The sequence below is a fragment of the Neofelis nebulosa genome, chromosome 1, assembly GCF_028018385.1.
Source record: "Neofelis nebulosa isolate mNeoNeb1 chromosome 1, mNeoNeb1.pri, whole genome shotgun sequence".
NCBI classification, from domain to species: domain Eukaryota; kingdom Metazoa; phylum Chordata; class Mammalia; order Carnivora; family Felidae; genus Neofelis; species Neofelis nebulosa.
The window spans coordinates 134,496,487-134,518,440 of record NC_080782.1 but is presented as its reverse complement, the minus strand read 5'-3'; the positions used below and the strand labels follow the sequence as shown (position 1 = coordinate 134,518,440).

The following is a 21,954-nucleotide window of genomic DNA, read 5'->3' as shown; positions in this document are numbered from 1 at the left end:
GAGCAGACGCCATGACGACAGACATGGGGGGCGGACTCTGCTGACTGGACGACAGGTGGATGCACAGGTGAACAACCAGGGAGAGGCCCTTCTGACAACCACTTTGCTATTTTGTCCTCCCTGGAGGAGGCAATTACGTGGCCTTCCACAGGGTCCCTCGCGCAAGATACTTTCAAGTGCACTTATAATGAAAACGGGGGTAACCAGGACAACGCTGGCCTCTTTGACTGTGTCACTGAGGCGCTCTCTAAGGATACAATGGAGGGGCTCTGAAGTTTCAACTTTTAACCAGCTAAGATTTCACGTGCCGCAGACAACGCATTAGACTTGACCCCTGATCTTTACTATCTTAGTACCAAGTGAGCTGGGTTGGCTTATGTGCTTGTGGAGACAGACTCACCCACACAGTCCTCACGTGACGGTGACAGCTCGTGTCCCAGTGGGCAGTCACACTGAAAGCTGCCCTCCGTGTTCACACAGGTGCCACCCCTACAAAGGAGAGGGTTACGTTCACATTCGTCAATGTCTGAAAGGTAAAAACGTGAGATCCATTAAAGAACTCTGAGGGAAAAACAGTCGCGCACACAGCATGGGAGAAAAAGAATTATTATTCGAGTTAAGTGTGACTCAAATGTAATAAGACACGGCTTTAAGAGGAGATGCGGTAATGCTCCCCTCACTTTTTCTACTACCAGTAAGTAAATGGTTAAGTTTTATTCTTAAAGAGCGAGTTATCAACGAACTTACTTGTATGAAGCAAGCATGCTCATAAAAGATAAACAATTTGTTTCATATCACCCTAAACTCCAGATACCGTACGTCGCCATCCATTATCAGTAATAAAACTAAAAGAAAAATCCTAGGCTGATCACCTTCTGCGTCCCGTGTGGGGGAGTCCCGTGAGTCACGCAATATTAAACAGCGGACCAAAAGGTAGGCGGTACCAAGGGAGTTTGTAATAACACACAAACAAAGAAAATAACATGGGATTTGCGTGGCTGAATATAAACCTGGGGTCACCACACAGCGTCATGTGTGTTAAATGAATCCCTTGTGAGCAGTTAGTCTGTGTTGGTTTTAGATTCTATGAATAAACAGAACCCAGTCTCACTGCCGCTAAGGCGCCAAGAGGTTGGGGCTCCCCAAGAGTTATCTAGGAGCAGATTTCCTGTCTGACATTTAAATCTGTTCTCTCTCTCACCACAGCCCCTTGCCAAGTGCGCTGTTAGCAGCTCTGAGCCCAGCCAAGGTCGAGCTATCTGGTTTCAAGGCTGCAGGGCGAAGAACTTAGGCACACTTACCCATGCAGTTCTTCATCATCATGAACCCACTTTCGTAGCCTTCGAAACACTCACACTCAAAGCTGCCAGGCGTGTTGACACAGATTCCACTTCCACAGAGGTCGGGAGAAATCCTGCACTCATCAATGTCTAATGCACAGGGGTTAAAAGAAATTAAAAAATAATTGCAGGAGATGAGCAGGTATTCAAGAACAGGGAGACAGGTGCAGCCTTCCCAGGGAAGGTGTGGCACATCAGAGAGGCTGGAGAAGTCAGGGGCCGCAGTACGCGGGTATGTTTGCAGGAGGTCCGTTGGCAGCCAACAGGGTCTTAGGCACATTCCTTTCCCCAACTGTCAAAACTGTCACAGCCAACAGGCAGGTGGTGCCTCTTTGCCTGTGAGAACTCTGGAATTGGGGATTTCTCTTTGTGGCTTGGATGCGGTTAACAGTACGAGCAGTATGAGCCAGAGAAGGCAGGCGGCACGTGAGGAAGCAGTGGGCACCTGGACTGAAGTCCCGGGTGCCAAGTGACAGTGTGACGGTTCTGAGACACTAGCCCTCGCCCACCGCGGTGGGAGTATGTTGGGGCTGCTGCCTGTGAGCAGGGGTGGCTGGCGACCACAGAGCACCCAGCCGGCCTCTGAGGCAGACGTGGCCAACGAACCTTGAGCCAGAGAGCGCACACACATGGCAGGGCCGTGAACTATGCCCCAGCATATGTTTTTTGGTTACATTCAGATGTGAAGAGGCAACTGATACACTTTTCAAAATAAAAATAAAATATATTTGTGTTTGTTGCTCTTTATGTACTACAGTAAGAATCTTCAACAGCGGTGTTTACGTGATCAAAAAGATTTTCTGAGAAATATCTCATGCCTATCACTGACATTTTTTAATAGAGAAGTCATGTCTATAAAATATAATTGAGAAAACATGACGTACTTAAAAATTTTTTGGTCACAAGTATGTTTTTAGGAAAAAATGCTTTTGCTGGCATCTACTTGGAGGAATTTTAATTCTGAAGCTTTTCTATCACAAGATTTACCAGTGATAATTTGTATATGCTCTCTCGGGGGTGTCTCAGTCTCAGAAAGTCAGATGCTTTCTCTCGGCACTGGGGCTTTCTCTATTTCCCTAATTGCAGGCAACGCTGAAAAAAATGTATAAGTACTTCCTTGTAAACAAAATTCTTTTTTTTAAGTTTTATTTTGAGAGAGAGAGAGAGAGGGACAGAACGAAAGCAGGGGAGGGGCAGAAAGAGAGGGAGGTTCAGCGCAGAGCCCTATGTGGGGCTCCAACTCAGGAACTGTGACATCATGACCTGAGCCGAAATCAAGGAGTCAGAAGCTTAACTAACTGAGCCACCCAGATGGTCCTTAAACAAAATTCTTCACAAAATCCAGTGATTCAATTAGACAGTTAACGATGTGCATCTTAATTCTCTTACAATCTATCGGGATCTAGAAACTGATAGCTAGAACCACATGAAGGACATGGAATAAACTTGTCAGCAGAGGAGGGACATGTTTCGGCAGCTGTGATGTGACAAGAGCTGGACAGTGGTGTAGAGTGTGGACTCCAGAACCAGATACCTAGGTAGCAGTGCTTGTTTTATCACCTACCAGATGAAGAGGCTTGGGAAAATCATTTCACTTCTCTGTGCCTCAATCTCCATCGCTGTAAAATGGGGAGTAGAGCACAACCCACCTGGGAGGATTAAGTGAGTCACTGTTTGCCGAGTGCTGAGAACAGGGCCTGTCTCACGAGAATTATACAGAGCACTGTATCTATGTTCTCTGCTAAAATTTGGTATCTTGGGGGAGGTGGCTTTGAAGCTTGCATAGAAATTCTCATCCTTGAAGCTTGTATAGAAATTCTGACGTTAAAGAAGTGACATCAATGGAAAGAAAAGAGATAAAGTGCACCGGTGAAGAAAAATAATGCATTTGAGAGTGGCGGGATCAAAGAGGTTAAAAATTGGGGCGCCTGGGTGGCGCAGTCGGTTAAGCGTCCGACTTCAGCCAGGTCACGATCTCGCGGTCCGTGAGTTCGAGCCCCGCGTCAGGCTCTGGGCTGATGGCTCAGAGCCTGGAGCCTGTTTCCCATTCTGTGTCTCCCTCTCTCTCTGCCCCTCCCCCGTTCATGCTCTGTCTCTCTCTGTCCCAAAAATAAATAAAAAATGTTGAAAAAAAAAAAAAAAAAAAAAAAAAAGAGGTTAAAAATTAACGCAAGGACAGGGAGGACAGGTGTGATTACTGAGGATGCCAAAAGAAGATGGGCTTAAAAAAATTTTTTTAAATGTTTTTTTTTGGGAGATAGAAAGACAGAGTTGGGTAGGGACAGAGAGACAGGGATACACAGAATGTGAAGCAGGCTCCAGGCTCTGATCCATCAGCACAGAGCCCGACATCAGGTTCGAACCCATGAACCGCAGGATCATGACCTGGGCTGAAGTCAGATGCTCAACCAACTGAGCCACCCAGGTGCCCCAAGAAGATGGGTTTTATATGCCGTGAAGAATGGCAACCAAAAATGTCCCACTGTCCCTTCACATTATACACCACTACACTGCAGTGTGACCAACAAACCCGTTTCTCACACAGTTAAAGAAAGTGAGTTTCAGTAAGACTGGGCTAATGTCACACGAAAAAGAAGAAGGGGAGTCAGAACGGGAAAAACACGGTCTTTACCCAGGTTTCAGATCATGGGAGTCGCTGAAAGTTGCTTTGTGGGGAGTAACACATGGTCATTGTTGAACATGAAAGATCAGACTGGACAATCAATGGGATGGAAGACGACGGAAAAATCTGCCATGCAGTGAATACTGCCAGGTGTTGCCCAGTTCACCCTTCAGGAAGGAAAGACTTACTATTCGCCTCTTCCCTTCTACTCCTGGTGGTGCGGGGGGCACAAAGTCCTGAGATGTAAACTATCTTTAGGAAATGCCTTAGCTAAGAGGACCCTTCCTTGCAGTCACACCCTTTTCTCTGGGCAGATGTATCCAAAGACTGACCACGCAGGTCCATAAACGCCTAGCCCCTCTGCCCTAACCCATGACAGTTCTGATGGCCCAGCCTAGGTACAGCGCTTCCTGTGGGATGGGCGGAGGACCACGCGGGGCCTGATGGCCGCCCAGCAGCCCCTGCTTCTCACTCCTGCATTCTTCCCCTCCCTCCCCTAGATGCTGAGCCCAAGAGCAACTTGGGCTCTCTGTTTCCCGAGAGCTGGGCCTGTGCCTGCAATAGTCTTGTAGAAAGTCTTGAAGCAACTCCTGTGATGGAAGATTACATGTAACTTCTTCCCTTGTCCAACATAGGGAGAGGTCAAAATTAAGTCTGAGACCTCCATTCTGAGTGAAGTGATGCTATTGCCACATGCGAGGAAGCCCCGAGGGAGAGGGGGGTGGGGGAGGGACAAAAGGGGGCTGAAGAGAAGAGGGGCTGCAGGACGGCAGGTGTACGTGTGGCATGGCACTCAGCCAGCACAGAGGACAGTGCTCACACGGTGGAGTCAGCTTGGCAGAGCCCGTCTGCACAGGCATGGTGCACGTGCAGCTGTGAGAGGCAGAGGACTCTAGAAATTGGCAAGGGCAAGGAGAATCGTCATAGGCACAGGAGGATGATCAAGACGGGGAGGTACGATGGAGACCAAGACAGAAGAAAATCAAAGAAGGGATGCGGCCAAGCAGAGAAGTCATGGAGAATATGCACCAACAGAAAGAGATTTTTTTCAACTCCACGAAGGTGTTTCGTGAGAGAACGTACATGTGCCTGAATGAGAGACAGCAAAAGTCAAAATTACATGGGCTCTTTGGGAGAGAGACCTGAGAGATAAACGCTGGGACACAGGGTGGCAGCACGAGAGAAAAGATGGGAGGGGAAATGGCGTGATTGTTCTCAGGTCCAGGGAAAGCAAAAGGAAAGAGGGCAATTCACTGCAGAGAGTGGGGGAGGCTGCTGACCAGGGCTGGAGCAGGAGCAGTGGAGGGGAAGGAACAGGGAGGAGTGGAAAACTGTGGAAGAGGCAATGTCACTTCCACAGAGAGGTGCCTAGGAAGGGTTCTGGCCACAGGAGTGGATGTCCAGGGAGAAGAAAGGCAGTGAGCAGGCATCTGAGAGAGGGTGTGGACCAGAAGAGGTTCAGAAGTGGAGCAGAGAGGGGCTGGTCGGTGAAGCATCCGACTCTTAATTTCAGCTCAGGTCATGACCTCAAGGTGGTGGGATCCAGCCCCACGTCAGGCTCTGTGCTGACAGCACAAAGCCGGCTTGGGATTCTCTCTCTCCTTCTCTTTCTGCCCCTTCCTCTCTACCTTTCTCTCTCTCTCTTTCCCTCTCAAAAATAAATAAATAAACTTAAAAAAAAAAAGAAGTAGAGCAGAGACTCAGAGGCATGAGAGATGAACAGCGTCACTGAGACCTGTTGAAGGCAGATGCGTGAGGTACAGGCAGGTCTCCACAGATCAGCCACCTGAGCACCAAGCAGGAAAACCACGTGCGGGTGAGGAGCTGGTCAGCAGGGGAGGCAGACAGTTGGGAAATGCGCCAGGGTGGTCTAGGTGGGGTGGGGACTTAGGGACTCCAGTACCTTGTGCAACAGGAAGTGAGGAAGGAGTCAGAAGCACGTTTCAGTGGAGATCATGAAGCAGTGACAAGGGTGAGGACAGCAGAGAAGGAAACATTCCAAGGAGAATATGAATAAAGAGGCTTTTGAAAATAAGATTTTGGACGTCTATTTCAAGAGTGTGGAATAATTTATTTAATGTGATAGAAAAATTTGGATTTTCTCATCTTTTCAAACTAAAGGGAGCAGATATCAATAGGGATAGGGATGGTGACTGGATAGTAATTACTAAGAAAACTCTTTAAAGATGAGGAAAATAAGTTACAACAGCTCTATTAAAAACGTTAACATTTTTAAATAGATACTACATATCATTTATATAATTGTTGATTGCTACAGTTTTGAGTCTTCATTATTCTGAAACTCAAATTTTTATGTTTTTCTTGAGGTAAGACAAAATAGCGTTTTCATGCTACTTACTGTGTAGCTCTTACAAGACCTTGTTTGGAGAAGTGATTTAAGAGTAGAGGGAAAAAAACAAAAAACACAACATGGACTTTTGAAGGCAGGACTTTCCAACCGAGCAAAAGAAAGAGAGCAAGGTTTGCCAAATACAACACAAGAGCGGACTCACCTGTGCAGTTTCTTTCCTCCACGTCCAGAGCAAAGCCACTGTTACAACGGCACTTGAAACTCCCAATGGTATTTCTGCACTTTCCATAGGTGCACATCCCAGGAAAAGCTTTGCATTCATTGATATCTAAAAGCGGGACAAAGCAGGAACGTTAAGCCGGCTGATACTAAAAGAACGGTCCACCGGTTAAAGCTGAAAATCTATCACAATGGAAAGTAACGTATCCAACTAAAAAAAGGGGGCTCAAAATTTTTGGCGATCACGTGGATGCCACACAGAACATTTCAAAAGTGAAAAAGATTCTGCATTTGAAGAGTTCTGACCTCTTCCTTTCTGACCAATTGTCTGGTAAGGTTTAGCGGGGAGAGGGAACATTTCACTACACCAGGGCCCCATCTAGTCAGGCTGTGCTAAGGACAGCAGAGGTGCGTGTGCAAAGATGTAGGAAATGTGAGATTAGTGGCATGTTTTACATCTTCAATACCAGCCTATATAGGTGATTTACATTCTGGGGCCATAAGGCAGGCCACAGATCACGTTTAACAAAGAAAATGAAGTGGCAAATCATATGCTTAAAGCAAAACCAATTCTGAGAGAATGCGGGAGGTGAGCTTCAAGTGTAGGAAGATCAACGTGACCCTGACGGTTACCTTTGTAAAATGGCCGCCCCGTAAGAACGTCCCCTCTGTTGGCAAAGCCGGGCCCCCGGGGGCACAGGGTCTCATACTCCTTGGTGCCAGGTTTGGGGCATTCCTCACACTCGGTGCCCCAAGCTGCGCCAACTGCACAGCAGCAGGCATCCATGCGGAACTTTCCAGGAACAGGATGGACACACTCATCTTCATCCCACTTCAAGTAACACTGCTCCATGCGGATGTCTACATGGCAAATGAAATCACAGTTTGAGACTACGGTGTCACATTCATCGATGGTTCATAAACGGAGTTTTTGCTTGGCACCTGGCATGATGCCAAGCTCTGGAGATACAATCATGGATGAGAGACAGGGTCCCCGACCTCCTGGAATGGACTTCGTAATGGATAGTCATTTAAAGAGAACAAAGGTGGGTTTTTCAGGAAGAAAAGGTTCCCTTGTGACATGACTCCTTCATATCATCACCCATGATCCCTTTTTTGTATTGCTCATTTGAGAAAGAATAAGATAATTTGAATGACAGATTCTTCTTGTTCACTAAATTGCTTACAGTGGCTTGTGACCAGCTGTCATGTCCTAATCAGAAACAACAAATGATCAACCGTTATCTATGTGCCAATTTGGGACAAGTACTATAACAGCTTTACAAAGGAAAAAGAGTATTTTTACATTTCAAGTTTGTTTGTTTTTTTTTTCTGGTCAAATTTACCTTTTGCATCATGGTTTTTGTCCTGCATTATGTAAATCTGCCCTAGTAAGGGCCAAATTATTTGCTTAAATGTCAAATTTTCCCTTTAATCTTGAAACATACCAGGACCTTAGATCAATCAAGAGTCACAAGATAAGATAAATTAGCATGGTGTGTAAATCACACATTTATCTATTAGTCAACAGAGTTGTTGGTCAAACTGCAGTCAAACATTTGGCTATATGGATAATGGATACTTGGCTAAATATGGATAATGAGATCAAAAAGGTTTTCCCTAATCACATAGTATGTTTTATTTGATATTGGCATTTCAAGGTATCATATCCTTTCCTAAACCTCACAACTGTTTAACAGAGAATAAGAGATCCCTAATGGAAATATAAATATAAAGAAATAAATATGTTTACTATTTTAGTTCCTGTCAATACTGGGTCTTTCAAGTGCTCAAGCAAAGGCACCATAAACTTTAGCAACCTCCTTTAGCTTATAGTTACAAATATTTCCAAGGATGGTAATTACAAAGTCCTATTTTTAAAGAAATAAATCACTGTAGTAAATTTTCATTTTGAGTTGGTAGACTGACTATAGGTATTCACAATAGGGGATTCTGACTTCTATATCCTCACCAACACCAATTCCAAAGCCATGCTCTCTGGTAGTGTGAGGTACAACAGTAATCCATGAAGTCTCATGACCTCCAGGCATCCAGGGGCTGTTCTCAGTTACAGCCAACCCCATCTAATACTGTTGCCAGGGCAGTAAGGATCTTAACAAGATACGTAAGTTTTATTTAGGTACCCTGAGAACTATGGACTGAGTCAAACTGTTTCTGACGTCATTGAAGTAATTTGCTCAAGAAGCAAGATTAGCTAAAAAAAATAAAATAAAATAAATAAAAAGCATTTGACTTAATATGTGAAAAGTTATGAGAGGCTGGCAGAGTAATCCTGTGTCTTTGCTACACAGATCCATATCAATATCTGCCTCAGGAATCAAAACACTGTACATTGGCCACATCTGGCCTGGGAATGTTTTTACTGACTGGCAGAGAAATTAGAATATGCATTTGGAAACTTTGGGATAGTATATGCTCTCTATCTAGAGTTTGCAGCAGTCCTCAAGACTCCTATTATCACCTCACTCAGTGAAGTTACCCGCCTAGCCCCTGAAAGTATTCGAATTTGGAACCCTGATTTAGATCAGTTTCTATCAAAGTGGTTTTCCTCTACTTTTGTTCTCAGGATATTTTACACTTTCAAATGTTAGTCTCTTCTTGAAACTTCCTCATGTCTGGAGCCACAGTGCATTTTTGTACAATAGTTCAAGTAGTGCCAAAAACATTTAACCCAAGTGCGAGAATGAAGACTTCAATGCATCCTTTTAGAATATTATAAAAGGTTTGAATTTGAATAATATTATTGGGAACATACTTTGTTGGGTGATAATTTACAATTACTAATATATCTCTTCAGGTATAGAATTCTTTGGTTACTGAAAGCAATTTGATATATTAGTCATTCGACCAATATTGATACTGTTATTTGGCATCTTCAAAAGATACTTTCTTAGATAATTTAACAATAAAAATCTGAAAAGAATTTTCCTTTATTATTGGACTTTGGATATTATCATTTCTAACCAGTTCCGTATGATTTTATAGTCATACTTTGTAGCCTAATTTAAATATACTATTAAAATTAACTTAAAATGAAATCCGTGTCAATTATAATAACTAATCTGTATGATGTTGCAAACAGTTTTTACTACTAATTTAAAAAATCACCGATACATTTAAATACCTTAGGGGCACCTGGGTGGCTCAGTCAGTTGAGCTTCCTCCTCTTGATTTCAGTTCAGGTCATGATTCCAAGGTCATGAGATCAAGCCCCACGTTGGTTCCGCACTAAGGGTGGAGCCTGCTTAAGATTCTCTGTTCCTTTCTCTCTCTCTCTCTTTCCCCCCTTTTGCCCTCCCCCACTTGCTTGTTCTCTTTCTAAAATAAAATTTAAAAAACTAAAATAAATAAAAATAAATAAATACCTTAAAGATATCTGACTATAACACTATCAAGGCTCATGTGTTGTATACAAGCTTAAATTACAAATATAAACCTATAAATAAAAACCTATAAACCTATATAAGCTTATATAAACCTATAAGCCTATGAATAAAAAGTTATTTTAGAAAATAAAAACTGGGGCGGGCGGGGCAGCAAAAAAAAAAAAAAAAGAAAAGAAAAACTTACTGTTCTATAGCATGTTGGGGAATCCCATAATTAAATAAAAACTGCTTAGATACAATACAAGATTAAGAAAAGTTTCTTTTTCATTAATCAAACTCTGATTCAGGCAAAATGACATTGATAATGATAAGGTCAATTATGTATTTCTGTACTAATGATGTTGAAAGAAAGAGCTTCCTCATTTTAGATTTTTAGAAAATAAAGCATTAGGAAAATTTAAACTCTCAGGTGGTAAAGGAAGGACTAGGATCAGGCAATTTTTTTTTTTAATTAAGTTTATTTATTTTGAGAGAGAGAGAGAGAGAGCGAGCATAAGTGGGGGAGCGGCAGAGAGACAGGAAGAGAGAATCCCAAGCATGCTCCGAGAGTCCCTGCAGAGCCCGATGTGGGACGAACTCACAAACCGTAAGATTATGAGCTGAGCCAAGATCAAGGGTCAGTTGCTCAACCGACTGTACCACCCAGCTGCCCTATCTGGCAATGTTTTTAAAAAGAAACAATAGGGGCGCCTGGTTGGCTCAGTCGGTTAAGCGTCTGACTGCGGCTCAGGTCATGATCTCACAGTCCGTGAGTTCGAGCCCCATGTCGGGCTCTGTGCTGACAGCTCAGAGCCTGGAGCCTGCTTCGGATTCTGTGTCTCCCTCTCTCTCTGCCCCTCCCCTGCTCATGCTCTGTCTCTCTCTGTCTCAAAAATAAATAAAAACATTAAAAAACAAAAAACAAAAAACAATAACCTTACCCAGGGCTTCCTCACTGTCTTCTCTAAGAGTGTAACTTCAATGACCTGATAAACGTTGACTCCAAACACTAGTCTCCAATTTTTCTTTTATGTTCAAAACATAGACAGTTTTCTTACTCCATTGGCCAATGTGAAAGACTGACCCTGCCCGAAATACCTGATTAAAGAAACTGACTTTTGAGATAATTGTCGAGCAGTACCAACTTTCTGTATTATACAGGAATCATGTCACTTAAATACAGTCACTTTAAAAATAACGTCTAGTGATTTTCCTTCCAAATATCCCACTTAAGTCTGTTTCCAGCTATATAGACCCAATGGTTTTGAATTGGTCAATGCCCAAGAAATAAGAAAAATTCATCGCTGTTTCATGCATAAAATCCATGAGGATGTGAGTCTTACCCAGACACACACGGCCAGTTCCATCCAACGTAAGGCCTTCAGGGCACTCACAATGAAAAGATCCTTTGCTATTGACACAGCGTCCATTTGGACAAACGCCAGGAAATACCTCACACTCGTTAACGTCTGCAGGGAAATGAAGCAAGCAGAGGGATAAAGACGTTAGAAATAGAAAAAGCAGGTGTAGTCTTCCCATATAGCAGATTCAATCTGCAACACAATGTGGATTATTACTTGGCCTGAACAGAAATATTTCACAGTGCAACCACTGGGTTTCCTAGGCACCAGCTGTGAAAATGACCACGGCCTTGCCCATCCATAAAACAGCCCAGACACACTCCCTTCCCAGCTGTTTTGTGCCTTGACACCTAACGGTGTCCCCATGAAAATTTACCCACCAGCATAAAAGAGGAGAAATGGGGGAACTCTAAGCTGTTTTCCAAGAGTATTATTACAAAGCATTTGTTGATTCATTGTTTTTATTGTACTGAGGTTTTTAAGAATGATAAATCTCTGAAGTGAACGTCAACGTGACATACTGCTCTAAACACTTACAGTATTGTCCAAGTATACACTCACCTTCACAAGAAACACCTTTAATCCTGGCAAAGCCTCTTGGGCAAGCTGTATCTGTGAGAACAACAGAACCTCATTACAAAAGGAAACCTAAGTGTTTTAAGTTCAAGAAACAGTATAACGGAATCTAAGTTGAACTGACTAAAAACCACAAGCTGGGGTTTTAGAGGCCAAGGCTCCAGATGCCCTCCGATCAATTCAGTAGAGTGCGTGACATACGGTGGTAATTCCCATCAGTGCTGAGCCACACTGAGATTCTGACAGTTTTCCTACAGTTCAGTCTTGCTTTTACATCCTCAGCTAAATTACAAATAGACAAGTAAAAAGATGTAAGGCAAAGAGACGCCATCTTCCACTTGGGCACATGCAGACACGGATCCTGACGGATACTGACAGTCACTGAGCAGCTAGATTCCAGCTAGTTCCCTTCCTTGTCGAGGGTGCTCAGAAGGTCTGCTTATAGTCAAGGGATAAACCAAGTACCTATTTCAACAAGTGAATGGATTTCGACAGAAAAGATATAACAGAAAAGGGTCGTGATCTTATGGTCTTCCCCACTATGGAAATACATAGTGAGACAGGTGTCTGGCTGTGTGAAGGAGAAGCTCCTGTGACAAGTCCAGAAGGAGCCCTGGACGGCCCCCTACCTAGTTCACACCGTTCACAGGGGCTGCCCCAGGCAGCTCCGAGTGTGGCACAGCATTCGGATTTCAGAGTGGCTCCATTAATGTTCACCTCACAGCGGTTGTCTTGGATGTTGAGCCAACACGTCCCTTTCAGGCTGTCTGAAAAGGAACAGGAAGGAATGGGGAGCTCTCATCTCTGAAGACAATGCAATTCAGTTATATATGACATAGGCAATTTTTATTACAGTATTTAACAAGACCATTATTTTAAAAACGTTTCACTGCGTATGTTTTGAACCTATTTATGTGTACATGTATTTTAAATATACTATATCACACGTAAGCCCAGTATTATACCATGTACATCTCATAAGGTCTGATAATTTTTATAATGAAATCTAGTGATACTCCACAAGCGGCCACTGTTGTCTAAGATTTTATGCTGGTATCTACAAACACAGTGCATTACCACGCTAAGATCATTCCTTGTGTGAAAAACACTCACAAGATTTATCTCTTATGATAAATGCTCTGATATTTAAGATTTTACCAAATAAAATTCCTTAAATGATTTCCTTCTCTTGTAATCCCCCACCAAACAAACCACACACAATTTACATTCTAGATCAGAGACACCAGTATTTCTCTAACTGAAGATAATCATTTGATGAATAATTTATTAAAAAATTACAAGATAAAGAAGAAAAGAAACATCACCCAGGACACTACCACTAAGACACATCAGGGCTAATACCTGATGGATTTTTCTTTCAGGCATTTGCCTAGACATACCATATATGTAGCTTTAACTCTACTTCAAAGAAGAATGCATGCTGATGGCCAACTATTTGAAGAAAGAGAAGGGACCATATAAAAAGGACGTGTACCCAACCGTCTAGCGGTAACTACTCTTACTTTTTAGTCTGTCTCCATATCACACGTAACTGAGGATCTTCCTTACGTGACTGCTGAATAGCTTATTTTGTAATGGTGACCAGGAATCCAGCAAAGTTGGTGGGGCAAATAGGAGTTGGGTAAAATAAATCCTACACGAAGCCTTCCTTACAGCACTGTGGCTCTCAGTTCAGGGTGCGTGACACTGCCAAGGCTCTTGTTCAAATATGGATTCACAAGTCTGCAGGTGTGCGGCCTAGGAGCCCGAGGAGTTGATAAACTCCTTAGGTGAGTACTACAGTCTGACAGAAACTTAACAGCCTACTGCGGCACACAGCCTCGGAGAACAATATAGAAAAAAGTATATTCCCATGGTATATACCTTAAAATTCATTTAATAATACGGGTAAAGCTTTACTGCTAAATACAACAATAAAAATAAAGCATAATGGGAGACAGCGAAAGAGAATTACAGTAAAATTGCAGGTTCGGAAGCCACTGTGGTTTCTGAGTCCCGACTGAACGCAAGCAAGGTAGGAGTAAGTGCCCTGTTGCCCAAGGCCTCAGGGCCAGAAGTGAAAACAAAATAAGTAACACAAAAAGGGATGGGGTGCCTTTCTCTGTTGCAAGATTCAGTTTGGGTAGAAAACTGTGTGCAAATGAAAAAGACTTTCTCATCAGACTGTATCAGGTCTCAAATGAATGGCTTTTTATAGGGCTTTTCCCATCTTCATTTATTTACACGTGAAAATAGCCTCTAAGGTAGCTACAATTTGCAGAGGAGAAAACTGAGGCCCGCAGAGGTCAGCTAGTTTACCACAAGGTCACCCGGTGGTACAGTGTCCACATCACAACTCAAAGCCGCACACAGTCTGATTTCAGAGCCTTCACTTTGTAACACCATGTTTCTTTTGGCTGGCATGGTATCAGCACTCAAAAGTCACAAAATCCACTGATACACATATCCATACATACAGATGCATCTCTCTTGCTCTGATTGTTTTTATGTGTGTGTATAGACATACACACATACACACATCAGATGTAGTTATGTAGTTGTGTGGTTAGGGGCTGGGTGAGAACTCTGAAAAAAATAAAGCAGGATAAGCAGTCTTGAGGGTGTACGTTGGAAAAAGACTGTTATATTAACAAAGGTCGTGAGGGAAGACCTGACCTACAATGTCAACTCTAAGGAAAGACTGTAGGGTGGCAGATAATGAGAAGACAAAGATTAGACAGAGGCTACAGTAATAATCAAGAAGAGAAATAATATGGGCTTGGATGGGTGGGTTGTTGGTTGTAGGTAGTGCTGAGAAAAGGTTGGAATATGGATAAATGTCAAATATAATCAACAGGATTTGCTGATGAATTCAATGGGTGTTTCAAAGAAAGGCATAAAGATGACTCCAAGGTTTTGCGGGCTGCTGACTGGCAAAATGGAACTGCCATTTGCCGAGACAGAAGTCATTCTGGGAGACACAGGTCCAAGCCAAAAGATAGCAATTACGTTTTGGCCATGTTAAGTTTGAAGCATCTATTGGACATCCAAATGGAGACAGTGTGCAGACAGTTGGAAATATAAGTCTGGAATTAGTGGGGAGGTTGAGGAAGGAGACGAACATGTGAGGGTCAATGTAGAAGCCATTTAAGTGTGAGTGTAGACAGAGAAGTCAGGAGGTCCAAGGACTGACCAGGGTGACACTTTAAGCTGGAGGCCAGGAGGACACAGAAGACACAGGGAACTGAGAAAAGGGTCAGAAAAGTGAAAGGAGAAGAGAAGGCCAAAAATCGAAAACTTCTTGAGAAGGGGTGAGAGAAGAGCACTGCTAACAAGTAAAGATAAGAAAGAAGCAAGGATCACTTGTTACCAGGGAGACCACTGCTCTTGTCATTGTCATGTCCATGTCACTGAGGACAGCACACAGACATAAGCCAACGATGAGAGAAATTGGTCTGGATCACAAAGAGTCATCCAATGGCTGAGCAGTGTCATCCAGGAAAGATTAATCAAATGTATTGTTCTATTACACTGAATCGTTTTCAACCAGAATACAATGAATCGTCTTTTCAAGCAGTTTACGGAACAGTTTACGATTAATTTACACTTAGGGAGTCTGCAGAATATACTCTAAATCTCTCAACATTCTAAGTATCTCACCAGTTTCTATATGCTATAACTTAATTTTAAATTAGTAATCGTATCAGGGAATTTTTATTCAGTTCTAAATAGAGACATTTGGCTGTAATGAAAAAGCGGTTTGCAGACTGAGCACTGATTAGAGACACTGTCGGTCCTATTACAAATTTTCCTATTTTTTTCTATGTATGTTTTACAACCTATTTCCATTTTAAAGCTAGAATTCTGTTTTCAATGAAAAAAACACAGATAAAATTATGTCTAAAATTTTAAAATATTAAGTAAATTTCTTTGCGAGCAGCTCTAGGCTGGGATATTCAAGTTTGATCACGTCCCGTAAAAACTCCCAACACACCAGCTGAGAAAAATATGGTGGTGTTTAGTGTCCAACATAATGACTCGGGAGCAAAAAGTCTTTGTTCCTTTTTCATTAATAAATAGAAAGGGAAAAGGCCAAAATAAGAGAAGTCTTTACGATGAAGCAAAAACTAAGGTACTTTTGATGCCCAAGTGGCAGACAGGGTTAGTTTTCTGCGACATTAATTAATTCACATTAACTGACAATTAATTGACATTAATTAATGCAGACTTCATTTCCTTTGCACAATAAAATGACTCCATTTCAGTTGGCAACTGTGGCCTAGCAAAAATATTTCTGCCTTTCCGGGATCCGACTCCACCCCTCCCCCAAAGGAATTCTATAAGAAAAAAAGTAGTGCCCCAGGCAGATGGCAGTCTGTTTCCTAACATGGAAAGCGAGCAAGGCTCAAATTTCACCAGCTGTACCTCACGGGGAGCTGAAGAGCTGGCGTTTCCAAAGGGAAGGTTTTCATTGATAATTTTGGACTAGGTCTTTTTTCTTCATGTAACAAACAGGTATTCTAACATCCAGCTCAATGGTACAAGCATCAGACATAGTACTGAAAATACTATTGTCTTTCACAAACATTCAACTGAAAATTCATGCTGGCTAGATAACAAAAACTGACAAATTACTTGGCACTGTGTAAAACTAAAATACCTTCCGATCTGGAAATATATATATTTAGTTTACTTTAAAAGTGAATACTAGCTAACCCTGCGAACTGTCCTATGTCTGGCCGACGGGGCCACAGACAGTGAGACAGTTTTCCCCATTACATGTGCTGAATTGCTTCTTGCAGTAACAGATCAGACTATCTTGTTTTAAGTATATCCTACCATCACTATCACAAACTGACCTTAAATGTTTTGAGACCTATAAAAAGATACCAGTTTGGAAGTTTCAGCATCTTTCTCCTTAAATTTCCAACAGCAGGAAACGTTATCTTTCCTTCCTTGGGCCTATACATTTACGATTGATGGGGGAAATGAAAAAATAGTAAATGCCCTCTGTTTGTTTAAAGGCCTCCAATTCTTGTCCTATTAACTGAGACCAAATTCTATCACATTATTGTTCTGAATCGTGTTATGAAAAGTATGCAGCAGGGATTTGATTGCCTCGGTTCCTAAGGCATTCTAGGGTAGCAAACATAAATCTGTGTGTGGTATGCAAATGCTCATGATCTACAGCATAATGTATCTACTCATTTGACAGGAACACTTCTTAGAAGCTAACAAAATTCAGAAGCCCGCCCGCTTAGGCTATCATGTTTTACTCCGATCCTGATAATGAGAGCAAACAACTCAAGTAACTCCTAATTACTAGCTTCCTGTAATCATGTTCCGTTTTCATCCACAGTAAGGCCTGCGGTCTCTACTTATGTTGGCAGTGAAGCTGAAACACCAGCCCTGTGTATGAATCTTACCAATACAGATCAATCCTGTTGAGCTGAGTTTGCTGCCAGGAGAACATTCACAATTGAAAGATCCAAGGTTGTTCCTGCAGGCCCCATTGACACATGGGTTGCTTTCACATTCATTTATATCTACAATCCAGGAGGAAAAGATTCTGTTAGAACTGCCATGTGTTTCTGGAAAATATTATTCCAACAAGCCATGCTATGCCAGAATGTCTGGTAAACTTGGCTGTTGCAATTTTAATATGGATCTAGGAGGCATAAAGTGAATGGGGAACGGAGACATGAATTTTATAGCATGGATACACGCAGACAGGACTAGGGGCTCAGTAGGACTATAGGAATCAGCCCAGTATTGTGAAAGGATTTAGTACGTTACTTGTCACTCTTTCACTACCACTTTACACAAATTGGGATTGATTTCCCCCACAATAAGATAGAACTGTCCTGTGGGAAATCTCAATTCTGAATGGATGGAAAACAACCATATTCCTGGGTACAATATGCTGGGCACAAACAAAGGTTGACTGTTTCTGTCATTTGTGGCTCTGGGAGGTTTTAGAAGAATTAAAAAAGCCTGTGTTAGAGACAATATATCACAATGCTGCCTTTCATTCCAAACTCCTGGAAAAAACTCAGGAAACGAGGGATGAAACTTTAATACTGAGTAGAGTATTCTCTTTCAGACTTCATCTACCTGCCTGTCTCTTTAGCCTGTTTACATTTACACGTTTTGTGCATAGACTTTAAAAAAATCAAAACCAAAACAAAACAAAACTGATTTTGGTAAAATAAAAAAAGAGAACTTTTAATTGCTTAAAACACACCTTTGCTGTCATTAATCTGCTTTGAATCATTAATCAACTCAGATAGCATAATCCACATAATCCTTACTGACTGTCATAAGTAAACAAGCACACCCATGTTCTCAAGTGGTAACTAAAGCAATTGTCAAGCCAATAAAATTAGTTTAACGGGAGTTAATTACAAATAAATACAAGGTTCAGTCCAAGTACTAGAAACAATACTCAAAACTGACTCCCAGTATAAACTCAACCATTCAATTTAAAGAAAGGATACAGATTTTTTTTTGTACTTGGTTAATTATGTGAAACAGGTCAGCATACCCCAAGGCATTTTTTGCTGTTGTTGACCACAAGCATTTCTGAGTTCACCAGGGTACTTTTTTTTTTTCCTAAACACCTTTTTCCTTTTTTTTTTTTTTTTTAATGTTTTTATTTATTTTTGAGACAGAGAGAGACAGAGCATGAGCAGGGGAGGTGCAGAGAGAGAGGGAGACACAGACAGAATCTGAAACAGGCTCCAGGCTCTGAGCTGTCAGCACAGAGCCCGATGCGGGGCTTGAACTCATGACCGTGAGATCATGACCTGAGCCGAAGTCAGACACCCAACCGACTGAGCCACCCAGGCGTCCCAACACCTCTTTGAATTAAATATAAAATACTATGTTGAGGAAAACATAAAAATAACCAAATGACTGCAATGCTTGCTCTTGAATGCCCAAGTCAAATATAAATTAAATTGCTCCTGAAAAGCCAGGGCTCACTGTTGACTTGCAAGTCTATGGACTTGAAACACAAATTTAAAAATCAACGTGGAAAACAGGTATATACCCTCTTTACTACTTCAAAATTACTAAGGAAGTACCTAGGTACTAATTTAATTCTTGAAGTAGAAATTGAGGAAATATGAATGCATCTTTTTTTGTTTTTAATCAGTTTGTTTGTAGCAAGAAATCCTCTTAAAAGAACGTTTTTTTTTTTTTTTTTTTTTTTTATTTTTGGGACAGAGAGAGACAGAGCATGAACGGGGGAGGGGCAGAGAGAGGGAGACACAGAATCAGAAACAGGCTCCAGGCTCCGAGCCATCAGCCCAGAGCCTGACGCGGGGCTCGAACTCACGGACCGAGAGATCGTGACCTGGCTGAAGTCGGACGCTTAACCGACTGCGCCACCCAGGCGCCCCGAGAAATCCTCTTAAAAGAAAAATACAAGAGCGGGTTTTGTAAATATAGCACAGATTTAAAATGAAAGCATCTATTCCAGAGTACTGCAATTCTTTTAGTAAAAACACAACGGGAAGAGGGAACCAGATAGTCAAAAAAAGAAGCAGATAACTAATCTGAGGACAAACTATATATAATTCGCCTATGAATTTCGTTTGTAAAAAGCTCCTAAAAAAAGCAAAATGTCAATTATCATATATTTTGAAATCCCTATTCTAAATTAAGTAATTATGAACTCCCAAACTATAAACACACACAATGACAGCTACAAATATCAATGGTTTAATTTTTCTTTAAATACAATGTTTTTATGTTACAAATGTCATGGAACCAGGAATTGAAACAGTTCACTGTACATTCCTGGAAATAAACTTCAAAGCACATCTGGTTTACATTTAACTAGTTATGTCACTGGAAACACAATCTAAACCACAGTGCTTGCTGTAAAAATGTTAACTTTCACAGACTTGTGGAGCTCAAACAAAAAAAGTAAAATAAATTTTTTGAAACTTTCGTCTGAACTATCAGCGGAACTTTATTATTACTGCTATTTATTATGTATTTAAAATAGCCTGTTGAAAACATGAACGACAAGCAAAATTAGTGACTATAGTAAATATATACAGAGAAAGCTGGAGTCTCCACTGAATCTGCTAATAATTCCCAGCCTAGTCTTTGGAAATTAGTTTAGAAAGGACAGAATAAGGAGAAATGCTTCAGGCAGACACATTTACTGTGTGAATGCAATGGCAGAAATGAGAAGACCCAAGGGAAAAAGACAATCGTGACCTTCAAATCTTTTTTTTTTTTTTAAACACTTAATAAAATGCAAATGACTTAACAGTGGGAAGAAAGTGAGAAATAAGCTATTTGGTTAGGTTTCTCACAATAAATCACTTTTATTTCCACAAATGCCATCAGGCTAGAGCCAAAATATTTCTCTATCATTTCCCTTCTATTTACATAACATGAGCTTCGTTCTTATGAATGACAGATACGAAATATATTTCATATTAAAGAAAAAGGCTTAGACTTATCATGAACAATTATCCTTTGGACAAAAGTAAAGAGCACTCATTCTAACTAATACTGTTGCCTGATTTGGTCCCAATGTCCCTCATATTTATATAATCATCCAACCATTTGCTTAAACACCATTCGCTCCTACTCTTCAATTGTTCCTGCAGGCAGGTGAGACCCTGCCTTTTATTTAAGTGTTAGTACTCTTCACTTCCATCTTACTTGTTACAATGGTGGGAAAATGCTATAAAAATCACTGACAATTCAGTGTACAAACACAACTGGGACCAAACTGATTCAAAGACACCATCCACCTCGTTCCCCATTATGTGCCTCTCTCAAGACAGGACTAAAGGGTATTTTTACTGGGCAGGGAAACTAGTTCATCAGCTTCCCCGTTAAACCAAGAAGGTATCCTAAGCTGACATGCTTTCAGAGTTTCCTGACCCTTAAGAGAAGCTCATCCTCACAAACACAAAAGATAAAACTGATCAAGCACAATGGGAAGGAAATGCAGAAAGTTGGGAATAAAGAAAAAAACAAAACAAAACACTACAACTCTTGAAATTCCTTCTTGCTGCCTCAAAAAAAAAAAAACCTATAGAGGAAATATGGCTAGAGTATTTTTTTTTTTACAGAGTATGTTTCTCAGAGCAATTCTGAAGGATAATATAGGAAACACTCTAGCTGAATACATTGGTGACACCTGAGCTACTTAAAAAAGACAGCTTTTCAGCAGCATCTGGGGGGCTCAGTCAGCTAAGCATCCCACTTCGGTTCAGGTCATGATCTCATGGTTCAAGGGTTCGAGTCCCGTGTCAGCCTCTCTGCCAACAGCTCAGAGCCTGGAGCCTTCTTCAGATTCAGCGTCTCCCTCACTCTCTGCCCCTCCTCTGCTCACACTCTGTCTCTCTCAGAAATAAACATTAAAAAAAAAAAAAAAAAAGACAGCTTTTCTATCGTTTCTGCTCAACTATGGAGAAGATGAATCTTCAAGTACTTTAACTAGGATGGAAAGAAAGAAGTGTTGCTCTTTGAGGAGCTCCTGCAAGAGGTGGGGGTAGTAGGGGGACAGGTATCAGGACTGAGTTTAGAGAAACTGCCTTTTATACTTAGGGGTTTTTTCTTATTGTTTTGTTGTTTTCTTCAGGCTTATTAGTATTTTTCAATGGTCCCTCCAATTCAATCCAAACTTAGAATTGCACTTTGTAATTGCATTTCATTGACTTCATCTGAGTCACTTGTGTTCTGGCATCTTGTTCAAGCCCTAACTTGTTTCAGTTCACAAGAATGCTTTGAAATGAAACAATAAGAAAAGAGAATGGTAACATCTTTTTGCATCATATTACTACTGCTCTTTTCTTGGCTATGGAGTCACCAAAAAAGAACTATTTCAACAGATAAGGAAAGGTCTATTCAAAATAAAGATGGAATCTTTTTTTAAGTAACTTTGGCAGCAGTTTCTGGATTTGAGACCTTCAGGGGACACTTGTATAGGTTCCCCCTCCCACCGCCCCCACACTCCCCAGTAAGACTTAAAAAGAACAATGACTAGGAGTCAGACAACGGATTATTCAGAAATACACAGGACTTAGATAAAGAAACAAAATCATAATTGAATGCCCTGCTTGCTTAGCTGGTATCTCACTGAAAATAAGGCCCTTGTTCATGTAAG

At 41.4% G+C, this 21,954-nt stretch overlaps 1 protein-coding gene across 1 annotated transcript in view; it reads right to left on the bottom strand.

The window, feature by feature from the left end:
- Window positions 1-21,954, bottom strand: part of FBN2 (fibrillin 2) — a 257,001-nt gene that overhangs the window by 72,773 nt on the left and 162,274 nt on the right. Inside the window, exons 20-27 of the mRNA XM_058737181.1 lie at window positions 17,243-17,362; window positions 12,446-12,583; window positions 11,802-11,852; window positions 11,223-11,348; window positions 7,127-7,354; window positions 6,477-6,602; window positions 1,302-1,430; window positions 401-526 (exon numbers count right to left, since the gene is read on the bottom strand). Coding sequence (XP_058593164.1) covers window positions 401-526; window positions 1,302-1,430; window positions 6,477-6,602; window positions 7,127-7,354; window positions 11,223-11,348; window positions 11,802-11,852; window positions 12,446-12,583; window positions 17,243-17,362 — 1,044 coding nt within the window. The remainder of the gene's footprint in view (window positions 1-400; window positions 527-1,301; window positions 1,431-6,476; window positions 6,603-7,126; window positions 7,355-11,222; window positions 11,349-11,801; window positions 11,853-12,445; window positions 12,584-17,242; window positions 17,363-21,954) is intronic.